The sequence below is a fragment of the Bos grunniens genome, chromosome 21 (genome assembly GCF_055505025.1).
Source record: "Bos grunniens cultivar Pamir isolate PY7600 chromosome 21, Bosgru_T2T1.0, whole genome shotgun sequence".
In the NCBI taxonomy this organism is placed as follows: Eukaryota; Metazoa; Chordata; class Mammalia; order Artiodactyla; family Bovidae; genus Bos; species Bos grunniens.
Window position 1 is genome coordinate 49,293,586 of NC_141185.1, and position 14,706 is coordinate 49,308,291.

Consider the following 14,706-nt stretch of genomic DNA (forward strand, 5'->3'; position numbering starts at 1 on the left):
CAGACTTTTGGACTCCAGAGCTGTTGGGGAGTACATGTCTGTAATTTTAAGCCAGCTAGTTTGTGGTACTTTGCTATAACAGCCCTAACAAACTACTACAGATAGTATAAAAGTTTCCTTTGGTGCATAAAGCATTACAAAATAGGTATCTTTCTCCAGCACCTAACATCTGAGGGACCTGGGGCAAGAATCTAAATAGAGGCCGAGACGCCAAATGTCTAATTATTTAAAAGTTAAAAGTCAAGCTAATAATCATTTGGATAAAATATATTCTATTACCACAGGAATAATTGCAACAAGCAAGATCCAATGTTGAATGCTAAAACTGGTGGGCAAAACTTTAATGACAAACAGGATATTTGCATAATCTCCAAGTATCTCCCCCTAAATGTTTATCAGTCACTGTGGAGGTTTCAACATAGGTCTCAAAATTCTCTGATCATCCTACATCCAGAAAATGGTGTTTACATTCTCTCCCCTTCCAGTGTGGTCTGGACCTAGAGCATGGAAGGGGGAAAACAGTCGCTCAACCGTGGAGAAAGCTGGCAGATCACTTTAAGTGATCAGGGTTAACATCAGCAGTGGTGCTATCACATACCCCCCAATATAATTCAATGAAAAGAGCATTTCACCTCTGTGAGATCTTCCTCCAAATCCTTAACCCCAGTTTGAATCATGAGGAAAAATTCAAACTGAAAATCAGGGCCATTGCACAAAATACCTGACTGGTACTCCTCAAACATGTCGAGGTCATGAAAGACAAGGTAAGACCAAGACATCACACATATAGGTACAGTGTGAAAAGATGATGACCGAATGCAATATGATATCCTGGATTGTACCTTGGAGCCAAAAAAAAAAAGTATCTAGGAAAAACTGGCAAAATCTGAAAAAAAAAATCTGTAGTTTATTGTATTATACCAACATTATTTGCTTAATTTTGACAAATGTACCATGGTTATATTAAATGTTGGTATTAGGGACACTGGGTGAAGGATATAAGGGAACTCAGTCATATCTTTGCAACTCTTCTGTAAATTATTTCTAAATAAAAGGGTTGGAGGGCTTCCCTTGGCTCAGTGATAAAGAATCTGCCTGCCAATGCAAGGGACACGAGTTTGATCCCTGGTCTGGGAAGATCCCACGTGGTAAGGAGCAACTAAGCCCCTGTGGTAAGGAGCACCACACCACTGAGCCTGCACTCCAGAGCCTGGGAGCTGCAGCTACCGAGCCCACATCCTGCAACTGCCGAGGCCAGCACATCCTAGAGTCTGTGCTCAGCAACAAGAGAACCCACCACAGTAAGAAGACCACGCACTGCAACTAGAGGGTAGGCCCTGCTCTTCAAAACTATGGAAAAGCACATGCAGTAGCAAAACCCCAGCACATCCAAAAATAAATAAATAAAATTATTTTTAAAAGTAAAATGTTTTTTGGGGAAAGTGATTATCTGGAAGATACTGGAACTCTAAAGAGCCTTTGGTCAGTCTTACCTTGTAGGAGCAAGGCTGCAAAGTTCCCTCCTTTAGAAATTTCCATCTTTATACAGGTGGTTTGCTTGCTGGCATCCTCCTAAAAAGAAGAGAGAAGCTGATAGAATAAATTCAGCCTGATGATAGAGGAGAGTGTATTTCAGGGCCTTTCGTAGTTCACATCAGGAAAAAAAAAATCCTTCTAAAGATTGAGGCATAAAAAGATGCCTCAAATTGCTTCAGACTTTCCATTTTTGTATAGGAATTGGACAAGATTGCATGTAAAGCAGTAGAACTCAATTTTCCATCTAAAGAATTTTGGACTTATTTCCTGGTTTCATAAATACTCCTGATCATTTGCAGTGATTTCATACTATCTGATCTCCTGCTCAGGTTGCAAACCCTCAAACCTATGATTAGCTCTTTTCAAAATGTGTTGAAAAGAGTTCTACATGACAATGAAAACTCTGGTCAGTTGCTTGAAAAAAAGGCTCTGTCTAGGCTATAGTACTGCCATAGTCTGATTTGGCTCATAAACAACATCTATTTCTCACGATCCAAGGTTTCCAAGGATTTCTGGCAGATTCAGTGTCTGCTAAGACCTAGCTTCCTGGCTCATGGACCGCCTGCCACCTCTGTGTCATGTGGTGGAAGGGTTGAGGGAGCTCTCTTGGGCGGTAATTCCACTCATGAGAACTCTGCCCTCATGACCTAATCGCCTCCCACACTGGGGATCAGAATTTCAACATGAATTTTAGAGGCACAAAAATATTCAGTCCATATCGAGTGGAGACTGAATGGAACCCTAGTATGAAACCTGCTTGAATTTTCAGCAAGGTGAAAAAGACTCAATGTATACAGATGTGCTGTACCTTTCAGGAGCTCTAAGACTAGCAAAATTAGGTGCCTAGAAGAATTAGGCTAGTAAGCCCCCTAAGTTATTTAAGGAGAGGGAGTTTTAAACATTTAGTTTTTCTTTCACTTTCTTGTTTAAAAATGGAAGTATATTTGATGTACAATATGAAAGTGAAATCTGAAACTGAAGTCGCTTAGTCGTGTCCGACTCTGTGTGACCCCATAGACGGAAGCCCACCAAGCTCCCCCGTCCCCGGGATTCTCCAGGTAAGAATACTGGAGTGGGTTGCCATTTCCTTCTCCAATGCATGAAAGTGAAAAGTGAAAGGGAAGTCACTCACTCGTGTCCGACTCTTTGCGACCCCATGGACAGTAGCCTACCAGGCTCTGCAACCCATGGGATTTTCCAGGCAAGAATACTGGAGTGGGCTGCCATTTCCTTCTCCAGGGGATCTTCCCAACCCAGGGATCGAACCCAGGTCTCCTGTGTTGCAGACAGATGCTTTACCATCTGAACTACTAGGGAAGCCCGATGTACAGTATAGTGATTCACAATTTTTAAAGTGTACATTCCATTTATAGTTATTATAAAATATTGGCTATATTCCCCATATTGTTCAAAATATCCTTGTAGCTCATTTTACACATAATAGTTTGTATCTCTTAATTCCGTAATCCTATATTACTCCTCTCTACTTCTCCATACCCCTTGTAAGTACTAGTTTCTTCTCTATATCTGTCTGTTTCTTGGTTTTTTCTTTTTTGTCATATTAGCTAGTTTGCTATATTTTTTAGATTCCACATAAAAGTGATATCATACAATATTTGTCTTTTTTCACTTAGCCTCAGTTCAGTCGCTCAGTCCTGTCTGACTCTTTGCGACCCCACGAATCGCAGCACACCAGGCCTCCCTGTCCATCACCAACTCCTGGAGTTCACTCAAACTCATGTCCATCGAGTCAGTGATGCCTTCCAGCCATCTCATCCTCTGTCGTCCCCTTCTCCTCCTGCCCCCGATCCCTCCCATCATCAGAGTCTTTTCCAATGAGTCAACTCTTCGCATGAGGTGGCCAAAGTACTGGAGTTTCAGCTTTAGCATCATTCCTTCCAGAGAAACCCCAGGACTGATCTCCTTCAGAATGGACTGGTTGGATCTCCTTGCAGTCCAAGGGACTCTCAAGAGTCTTCTCCAACACCACAGTTCAAAAGCATCAATTCTTCAGCGCTCAGCCTTCTTCACAGTCCAACTCTCACATCCATACATGACCACTGGAAAAACCATGGCCTTGACTAGACGGACCTTTGTGGGCAAAGTAATGTCTCTGCCTTTGAATATGCTATCTAGGTTGGTCATAACTTTCCTTCCAAGGAGTAAGCGTCTTTTAATTTCATGGCTGCAATCACCATCTGCAATGATTTTGGAGCCCCAAAACATAAAGTCTGACACTGTTTCCACTGTTTCCCCATCTATTTCCCATGAAGGGATGGGACCAGATGCCATGATCTTAGTTTTCTGAATGTTGAGCTTTAAGCCAACGTTTTCACTCTCCTCTTTCACTTTCATCAAGAGGCTTTTTAGTTGCTCTTCACTTTCTGCCATAAGGGTGGTGTCATCTGCATATCTGAGGTTATTGATATTTCTCCCAGCAATCTTGATTCCAGTTTGTGCTTCTTCCAGCCCAGCGTTTCTCATGATGTACTCCACATGTAAGTTAAATAAGCAGGGTGACAATATACAGCCTTGACGTACTCCTTTTCCTATTTGGAACCAGTCTGTTGTTCCATGTCCAGCTCTAACTGTTGCTTCCTGACCTGCATATAGGTTTCTCAAGAGGCAGGTCAGGTGGTCTGGTATTCCCATCTCTTTCAGAATTTTCCACAGTCTATTGTGATCCACACAGTCAAAGGCTTTGGCATAGTCAATAAAGCAGAAATAGATGTTTCTCTGGAACTCTCTTGCTTTTTCCACGATCCAGCGGATGTTGGCCATTTGATCTCTGGTTCCTCTGCCTTTTCTAAATCCAGCTGGAACATCAGGAAGTTCACGGTTCACATATTGCTGAAGCCTGGCCTGGAGAATTTTGAGCATTACTTTGCTAGCGTGTGAGATGAGTGCAATTGTGCAGTAGTTTGAGCATTCTTTGGCATTGCCTTTCTTTGGGATTGCAATGAAAACTGACCTTTTCCAGTCCTGTGGCCACTGCTGAGTTTTCCAAATTTGCTGGCATATTGAGTGCAGCACTTTCACAGCATCGTCTTTCAGGATTTGAAATAGCTCAACTGGAATTCCATCACCTCCACTAGCTTTGTTCATAGTGATGCTTTCTAAGGCCCACTTGACTTCACATTCCAAGATGTCTGGCTCTAGGTGAGTGATCACAGCATCGTGATTATCTGGGTTGTGAAGATCTTTTTTGTACAGTTCTTCTGTGTATTCTTGCCACCTCTTCTTAATATCTTCTGCTTCTGTTAAGTCCATACCATTTCTGTCCTTTATTGAGCCCATCTTTGCATGAAATGTTCCCTTGGTATCTCTAATTTTCTTGGAGAGATCTCTAGTCTTTCCCTTTCTGTTGTTTTCCTCTATTTCTTTGCATTGATCGCTGAGGAAGGCTTTCTTATCTCTCCTTGCTATTCTTTGGAACTCTGCATTCAGACGCTTATATCTTTCCTTTTCTCCTTTGCTTTTTGCTTCTCTTCTTTTCACAGCTATTTGTAAGGCTTCCCCAGACAGCCATTTTGCTTTTTTGCATTTCTTTTCCATGGGGATGGTCTTGATCCCTGTCTCCTGTACAATGTTTAGGAGACAATCCCTGTCTCCTAAACGCTATTGGTGTGTTGTAATTCACTAACATTATTTTGTGTATAATGTCCCTGTCAAGTTTAGATATCACAGTTCTGCTGGTCACAGTTCTGAAATGAGTTGATGAGTATTCCTTGTATCTTTTTTTAAAGAGATTTCTTTTTACATAAATTTAAAAACAGTTTTCCCTGGTGGTTCAGATGGTAAAGTGTCTGCCTGCAATGTGAGAGACCTGGGTTCGATCCCTAGGTCAGGAATATCCCCTGGAGAAGGAAATGGCAACCCACTCCAGTACTCTTGTCTGGAAAATTCCATGGATGGAGGAGCCTGGTAGGCTACAGTCCATGGGATCACAAAGAGTCGGACATGACTCAGCAACTTCACAAAGGCACAGATATTAAAGGTACAACTTGATGAGCTTGGACATATTTAAATGATGAGTTTGGACATTTTATATTAAAGGGTCACCAGTCAGGGGGGCAGTGGGGTTTCTCGGAGCTCTCTGGGGTCCACTCTGCCCCTAATACTGATTAAACTCTTATGCTATGCTATGCTAAGTGGCTTCAGTAGTGTCCGACTCTGTGCGACCCCATAGACAGTAGCCTACCAGGCTCCCCCATCCCTGGGATTCTCCAGGCAAGAACAGTGGAGTGGGTTGCCATTTCCTTCTCCAATGCATGAAAGTGAAAAGTGAAAATGAAGTCGCTCAGTCGTGTCCAACTCTTAGCGACCCCATGGACTGTAGCCTACCAGGCTCCTCCGTCCATGGGATTCTCCAGGCAAGAGTACTGGAGTGGGGTGCCATTGCCTTCTCCGATTAAACTCTTATAACATCTTTTAATTATCTATTTTGACTGTGCTGGGTCTGCATTGCTATGCACGGGCTTTATCCAGCTGGGCAAGCGGGGGTTACCCTGTCGCAGAGCGTGGGCTTCTCATTGTGGTGGCTTCCTTTGTTGTGGAACATGGGCTCTAGTGCCTCAGTCATTGCGGTAGTTGCTCGTGGGCTCCCGAGCTCCAGCTCAGTGGTTGTGGTGCACGGGCTTAGCTGCTCCGCGGCATATGGGATCTTCCTGGACGAAGGAGCTAACCTGTGTCCCCTGGCAGGCAGATTCCAATCTACTGTACTACCAAGGAAGTCCCCAACAGCATCTTTTGATGAGCATAAGTTTTAAATTCGTTTTATTAGGGATATGATAATAACATAATAAACTGTGCATATTTAAACTGTACAGTTTGATTAGTTTAGACATATATAGATCCCTTGAAACCAGCACCACAATCAAGATAAGGAACATATCCATTCTTCCCGCCCCTTTGTAAGCCTTCCTTCCACCCCTCTCCCAACCTACCCAGGCAAAAACTGGCATTCTCTGTCCCTAGATTAGTTTTGTATCTTCTTGAATTTTATAGAAATGGAATCATACAGTATATATGTATTCTTTTTTGTCAGACTTCTTTCACTCAGCCTAATTATTCTGAGATGTAGCCATGTTGTTATATGTATCCCTTTTTACTGCTGAGCAGTATGTGCCAAGATCGATTTAGCCATTTACCTGTTGATGGGTGCGGAGTGGTTTCTGGTTTCTGGCTAAGACCAAGAAAGCTGCTAGGAATGTCCATGTACAAATCTTCATATGGAAATATACTTTCATTTCTCCCAGGCAAATATCTGGGAGTGGAATGGCCGCATCATATGGCGGGTGTACGTTTAACGTCTTTTTTAAAAATAATTGCCAAAGTGGTTGTGGTACTAGTCCTCACCGCCAGCAGTGTATGAGAGTCCCGGCTGTTTCATAGTCTGCTAACACTTGGTATGGTCTGTCTTTTCAATTTTAGGCATTCTAGTACACATGCAGGGACAGATCATGATTTTAATTTGTATTTTCTCTAATGACTAATGGTAGTGAACATCTTATTTATCTTCTATATATTCTTTGGTGAACTGTCTTTTTTTTTTTTTTAATCAAGATATTTGCTCATTTTAAAAACCTGTGTTGTTTTTCTTATTTTTGAGTTTGAGAGTTCTTTATATCTTCTAGATACAAGTCTTTTATCAGATATGTGATTTGCAATTATTTGCTCCTAGTCTATAACTTGCCTTTGTATTCTTTTAACAGTGTCTTTTGTAGAACAGAAGGTTTTAGTTTTGATGAAGTCTGACTTATCAGTTTTTTTTTCTTGTATGAAATACAATTTCGGTATTGTAGTTTAAAAACATAAATACAGTATACTAACGCATATATATGGAATTTAGAAAGATGGTAACAATAACCCTGTGTACGAGACAGCAAAAGAGACACTGATGTATAGAACAGTCTTATGGACTCTGTTGCAGAGGGAGAGGGTGGGAAGATTTGGGAGAATGACATTGAAACATGTAAAATATCATGTAAGAAACGAGTTGCCAGTCCAGGTTCGATGCACGATACTGGACGCTTGGGGCTAGTGCACTGGGACGACCCAGAGGGATGGTATGGGGAGGGAGGAGGGAGGAGGGTTCAGGATGGGGAACACATGTATACCTGTGGCGGATTCATTTTGATATTTGGCAAAACTAATACAATTATGTAAAGTTTAAAAATAAAATAAAATTAAAAAAAAACTTTGCCTAACAAAGATCACAAAGACTTGCTCCTGTTTTCTTCTAGAGGTTTTATAGTTTTTGAGTTTTCATATAGCTCAAATGACCCATTTTGAGTTAATTTTTGCATATCACATGAGGCCTGAGAGATTCCTAATAGCTCGGTTGGTAAAAAATCTGCCTGCAATGCAAGAGACCCCAGTTCAATTCCTGGGTTGGGAAGATCCAATGGAGAAAGGATAGGCTACCCACTCCAGTATTCTTGGGCTTCCCTGGTAGCTCAGCTGGTAAAGAATCTGCCCACAATTCGGGAGACCTGGGTTTGATTCCTGGGTTGGGAAGATCCCCTGGATAAGGGAACAGCTACCCACTCTAGTATTCTGGCCTGGAGAATTCCATGGACTGTGTAGTCCATGGGGTCACAAAGAGTCGGATGCAACTGAGAGACTTTCATTCACTCACATGAGGCATGAGAAGTTTCTTTGATGAAGTCCCATTTCAGTTTTTTTCTCTTACAATTAGTGCCTTTTGTGTCCTAAGAAATCTTTGCTTGCCCCAAGGTTGCAAAAACCATTTCCTGTATTTTTTTTAAAAAGGATAATGTCTTTGCCCTTTAAAGTTAAGTCTATAATTCATCTCTAATTTTTATATATGATGTGATGTAGGGTTGAGCTTCATTCCTTCCCCCAATATGTTTATCCAGCATTCCAGCATCATTCCAGCATCCCCCACACAAACTGAATTGCTTTGGGCTCATCAGTAATATTTTTTATAAAATAAACTGCAATTAAAAATATAATCTTAGCAATACCTCCTCCTTTTTAGGTTTGTTAATTTAAAAAACACTTTCAGAAACCTACAGCATGCAGGCAAGGTACTAGGAATAAGAAATATATGGGTCCATGTCCTGTGCTCTCGAGGAACTTACCTCCAGGAGAAGAAACAGTCATAAACAAATAAGTATGGAGGGTGGAGAAACACTGTGATAGAAATCCTGTCCTATATGGTTGTGACACAGGAGGGAAAGGTCAACTTCTCTTGGGAAAGTAGCTCAGAGAGGAGGATGTCTGAGCTGGTCTTGAGGAATGAGAGCAATTTACGAGGCACACATAGTAGGCAGGAAAACAAGGAGAGCTTTCTAGGCGGAGGGGAAGAGTATGGATAAGAGAACAGGATGTGAAGCAGCCTGGAAAATTTAGGGACTTGTTAGTAGTTATTAGGGCTTCCCTGGTGGCTCAATGGTAAAGAATCCACCTGCCAATGCAGGAGACATTGGTTTGATGCCTGGGTTGGGAAGATCCTCTGAAGAAGGAAATGGCTATCCACTGCAGTATTCTTGCCTGGACAATTCCATGGACAGAGGAGCCTGGTGGGTTATAGTCCATGGGGTTGCAAAAGAGTCAGACACAACATAGCAACTCAACAACAACAAAGTCGTTAAGAGATACATTGATCTGGTGCTCAATTTGGACTGGAATTCCTTAGCAATTTTCTTCTCTTGACAAGAGGGTAAATAAATTCAAGGCATTCAGTATGTACTCTGATGGTGAGGGAGCTTTCAGTTGGATATTCTGGAGGAAGCTCCCTGGCCAGGGAGGTCTCTACTTCTCTCTACTCTAGGATAGCTGTCATTGCCTCCATGTTAAAAGTAAACTTGATTTGCTACAGCTTTTGGCCCAGCTATCAATGAAAGAACAGGAGCTTACCAATTCATTGATGGCTTTGATGAGGTAAAGACCATCCTTATAAAAATAAAACAGTCGAACAATACCTGAAACAGAAAAATAAGGAAGATTGAGAGACAGACAAGTGAGCTGAAGACAAATTGGAATTTTATATATTTGACTTTCTGAAATATCATAAGCTCGTGCATTATTAGGATTCCTCCCTAGCCCCTCCACTGCCTGTGATCATCTTGGTTTCCTGGCCTTCTTCCACCCCTCACTTGAAATGTTCAAGCTATTTTCGCTCTTAGGTCATCTCTAGCTACACTGGCCCTACCTTCTTATTTTAGAATCTGTTTGTAAGCACTTCAGCTACACTGATCCACTCCTTGATTTCTGCCCACCTGTTTTAGCACATCACCCCAGCGTTTCACACTGTCACCCAATCACTTCCTATGGCAGCGGTGGTTTAGTTGCTAAGTCCTGTCTGGCTCTTGCGACCCCATGGACTGTAGCCCACCAGGCTCCTTTGTCGATGGGATTTTCCAGGCAAGACTACTGGAGTGAGTTGCATTTCCTTCTCCAGGGGATCTTCCAGACCCAGGAATCAAACCCGGGTCTCCTGCATTGCAGGCAGATTCTTTACTGACTGAGCTACGAGAGAAGCCCTCACTTCCTGTGAGTGTTCATTATTCCACTTGCGAGTGTATGGATTCTCTGAGGGAAAGGATAGTTTCTTCCTCTTCTATGTGCCTCATCTCTCAAACCCCAGCAAGCTCCCCATGAAGTTAATTTTGTCAATTCAGTAAGTAATTCAGTCATTCTAATTCCCGTTTAACCTAAGGGTTCTAGTATATGATCATCACCCACAAACTTCAAAAAAACACCACTTTCTTGAGGTGCCTCCCAGACACTCATAACCTACCTCTATTGCCGTAATACAGACTTTGAAGAGGCACCTGGCCCGCTGTGGGTAAAAGTCTAACTCAACCCAATAAATATTCATGGATATCTGCTCCAAGACCTCAAAGGCTCGAAGGACAACCAAGGCAGTCTCCGCCTTCCCGTTTATCACATTCAGAATCACAGAGACATGAAACCAACTGGATATAATGCAGTGTGATAAATGCAATCCTATCGTCAGACCAAACTCCTCCTGAATATCAACATTCCTACTCCAGGTGCCTCAAACATGTACATGTGCAAATGGAAGCTTTCAACTCACAGTCCCCTGGAACCTTACTCTCCTATAACTGCTTTTCAAGGAATGGTATCATCTTCTACCCCATTATCTAAAGGCAGAAAGGAGTCATTTTTCTTCACACCCACCACTCCCCAACTCCACACATATGTTCCGTCTCTCACCAAGTTTTTCCATCATATTTTCCTTTTCATTTTTTAAGCTTTTTGTTTTGAACTAATTTTAGACATATAGAAAAACTGCAAAAATACTACAAAGCATTCCCTTATACCCCTCACCTCACTTCCCCTAGTGTTAACATCTTACAGAACCATAGTGCACTTTTCATTTAAACCGCTCCTGCCTTAGTTCAGACCTTCATAATTTCTCTCTTCAATGGATGCACTAGCTCTTCCTGGTGTCCCTACCTTTCCATTTGGGTTTTTCAAACTCCTATCTGGGTGCTCTTCCTAAAACATCAATGGCATCAGGTCATTCTCCTACAGAAAGAGTATCCTCCAGGACACTGTCCATAGTTCTCTGCACAAAGGTTCCTCTGCCTGGTTCATCCTCAGGCTGAGTGGGGAAAGCAAGCCTCGTGTATGTGAGCAGCAGGACTGCTGAGTGCTGGAAAGGGTGTGGACTCTGGGGCTACACTGCCTGGTTCAAATCCTGCCTGTGCCACTTTCTCTGTTGTTATTTAGTGGCTAAGTCATGTCTGACTCTTTGCAAACCCATGGACTGTAGCCTGCCAGGCTCCTCTGTCCATGGAATTCTCCAGGCAAGAATACTGGAGTGGGTTGCCATTTCCTCCTCCAGGGGATCTTCCCAACTCAGGGATCAAACCCGCATCTCCTATATTGGCAGGCAGATTCTCTACCACTGAGTCACCCAGGAAGCCCGCTTTCTGCATTACCTCTTCTGAAAAACAAGAATAATAAACTATACCTATCACCTAGGCTATTGTGAGGGTGAAATGGACCAACCTATGTGAAACGTTAGAACAGTGCCTGGCACACCACACTGTCCTGCAGATGTTGGCTGCTACTACATGACCAGGGAGAACTCTCCATGTCTGGTCCCTCCCATGCCTGGAAAGAAGATTAAACTGAACAACAGTCTACAGGTACCTGTAAATTAGGCTAAAAAGGAAAGAGAGGAACATGTACCCATTTCATCCACAGGAGCAATAAGTATTTCACTCCCCAAATCTGTGGCCCAGATGGAAATGACATCAACCTTAAGTTTCTCCCAAACATATAATTGTTTAGCGTTATGCAGATTATAGATAGAGAATCCTTTGCTTCCTCCAATAAACACATAGTCTTGGGAAACATCCATGCAGTTTGGCATTGTGTTGAGCTGGAAAAAGCAAAACAAAGAGAAAGGGAACAGTTTTCAGTTACTGCCATCTGAAAGTAATATGAGCTAACTTTTCTTTTTTTGGCAGCAGTGTGCAGCTTGTAGGATTCTCAGTTCTCCAGCCAGGATGGAACTTCTGCCCCCTGCAAGGGGAGTGTGGAGCCTTAACCACTGGACCACTAGGGAAGTCCTGAGTTAACTCTTCAAAAAGGGATGCAGGTCCTTCCTAGTTATGGTATCCCACCCAAATGCAGTGCCCATCTAAATATCTTGCCCAGATATCAAGAAAGTCATAGTATTCTACATTTAGGGGAAAGGGGCAAGAGAAAGCAAGGAAGTTGAGAAGAAATGCTCGTTCACAACACCAAGCGTGGCCACAGCCCTGCGATAAGTGGACCAGTGGCCCCATTCCCTGTACTTTGTTCTTCTAGAACACTGTGGAAAGAGTTGTAGCTGACACCTGGGCAGATTCTCAACCACCAAGCAAGACAGCGATTGATACACTCCAAAAGATTTTCAAATAACAATAGGATGTAAAAGGTAGATGTGCATAATCTTCAGTTAACCAGAACACCCATTTACCCAGGCAATGACTGCTGCTGCTGCTAAGTCACTTCAGTCGTGTCCAACTCTGTATGACCCCATAGACGGCAGCCCACCAGGCTCCCCCATCCCTGGGATTCTCCAGGCAAGAACATTGGAGTGGGTTGCCATTTCCTTCTCCAATGCATGAAAGTGAAAAGTGAAAGTGAAGTCGCTCAGTCGTGTCTGACTCTTCGCGACCCCATGGACTGCAGCCCACCAGGCTCCTCCATCCATGGGATCTTCCAGGCAAGAGTACTGGAGTGGGGTGCCATCGCCTTCTCCGCAGGCAATGACTAGATCCGTTTTAATCAGCATCAGCATGCCTGTAATCTTTCCAACATGCACCTGTCCTACAGGTAAATGAAGATTCCTGGCAGGAATTCCTTCCCAGGAGCAGGTGTTTTCATTTATTACCTTAACACTCAGTTGAGGAGACTTCCCTGGTGGTTCAGTGGTTAAGACTCTGCCTTGAAATTCAGGGGACACGGGTTCGATCCCTGGTCAGAGAGAGAGCCCACATGCCCCAGTTAGTGAGCCCATGTGCTCTTGAGCCCCTGTGCTATAACAAAAGAACCCACATGACAAAATGAAGATCCCACGTGGTGCAACTGAGACCCAACACAGCCAAATAAATAAATAATTAATAAAATAAATGTTAAAACCACCACTCAGTTGAGAAACAAGGCCACCTTGGCAGCTGCTCCATACCTTACTTTCTCTAAGTGGATGGTAGATGGTGGGCAGGGTCCGGCGGAGCTCAGCTTTCTTTGAGGTGTCCCTCGCCTCAATCATTTCCCATGAACGGTCAAACAGTGAGTTCACCATCTTGTTGATCATTCGATATGGCTGGGGTAGGGAATCTTGCTCTTGATCTGGATCCTTGAAGACCCAATCATCTTCATCGTCCTTAGACCAGTCCTTCTCTGTCGGGGACGGCACCTCCAGTGTCCCCTTTCGGGTAAAGATGGGGAGCTTCATCTTCTGACTTCGACTTCCTTTGGGACTTGCCATCACAGAAGATAGCATTGGAAATGTCTATGAAATTCTGAAAAGCTGGTCAAAGAAGTAAGCCAAGGTACTTAGAGATAAAAGGGGGAAGTTATCAGAAGACAGCACATCATCCTCCTTAGAGTATTAGGTTATGGGCACTATTTATTCTAGAGCCTGGCACCTCCCTCATTACCACATCATTAATATATGCTCTTCATTTTAATAAGGATATCAGCAGAGACAGGTTTTGACTATTCATATCTTTCAGGCCACCCCAAGATGACATGTGCTATGATGAAAGGAAAGGAGTTTGACTTCTTGCTGCCTTTCTTCACCTCCTGATAAGAGAGTGGCTTTCTGTCCCAAATTGAATACACCCTTTCTCTGCAACTTATGCCTTCTCCTGGCTCTTCCATCTCTGCAAATGGCTGTGCTGAAGCCAGCTGGGTAGGGGGCCATGATTCTCTGCTTGTTTTCCTTTCACCTCCAGTCAGGTACAGTGCAAACACTTCCATTCCTTGCTGTCAAGTTTACTCCTTCCTCTCTATTCCCCCTGCTGCCATCCAGCTCTGTAGGCACAGTGCCCAGAGCCTATGAGATTTCTCAAGGGCTTACAGAAATATCTGAGACCTGAAAAGAAATGGACTAAAAAAGAAAATCCCACAAAATCAAAATAAATACTTATGAAAACACTGACAGCATATCAACTCCACTGTGTGTACATAATATCTAAGTCTATAAGAAAAGAACAAGTAATCTGTATTTTATAAAACTCAAAACTGTACACTTATAAGAAGGTTTTCAAATGTTACAGTTAATAAAAGGCATTTAATGTGGCACACGGGGTACATTTTAAGATGTTTAATAGGTAGTGGAGTAGGGTCTTGCACTGTTGGAGTGCCTTGGGGCCCTGGAAGCCTTATAAAGGCCCTGGTACCATCATCTTTTCTCTCGTGTGAGAGTACATCTGTGATATTTCCGTGCAAAGTGAGAAGAGACTATCTGGGTCTGAGTCTGAAAGGAAAGAACCATCTGAAATCATCAGTAGGAACACTAAACTGAGCTCACACAGGGCTAGGAATAATGCCTGTTTCCACCAGCAAGAACAGAAAACCTCATTATTTACAAACATCAGGTACAGTACTCAGGAGAATCTAGCCAAGTAGTGGGAAAAATTAATCCTATTCAAATACTGTTCTGGTATTGCCCAA

General features: G+C 42.9%; 1 protein-coding gene across 12 annotated transcripts in view; it reads right to left on the reverse strand.

Moving 5' to 3' along the window:
* The window catches only part of WDR93 (WD repeat domain 93), a 52,316-nt gene that overhangs the window by 29,176 nt on the left and 8,434 nt on the right, over positions 1-14,706 (reverse strand). For all 12 annotated transcript variants that reach the window (XR_015150069.1, XR_015150067.1, XR_015150068.1 and 9 more), the window contains exons 2-5: positions 13,214-13,558; positions 11,728-11,920; positions 9,421-9,485; positions 1,494-1,572 (exon numbers count right to left, since the gene is read on the reverse strand). Coding sequence is in view for 9 of the 12 variants with exons in the window: in XM_086364589.1 (XP_086220715.1) it covers positions 1,494-1,572; positions 9,421-9,485; positions 11,728-11,920; positions 13,214-13,531 (655 nt within the window). In the remaining 3 variants the exon portion in view is untranslated. The remainder of the gene's footprint in view (positions 1-1,493; positions 1,573-9,420; positions 9,486-11,727; positions 11,921-13,213; positions 13,559-14,706) is intronic.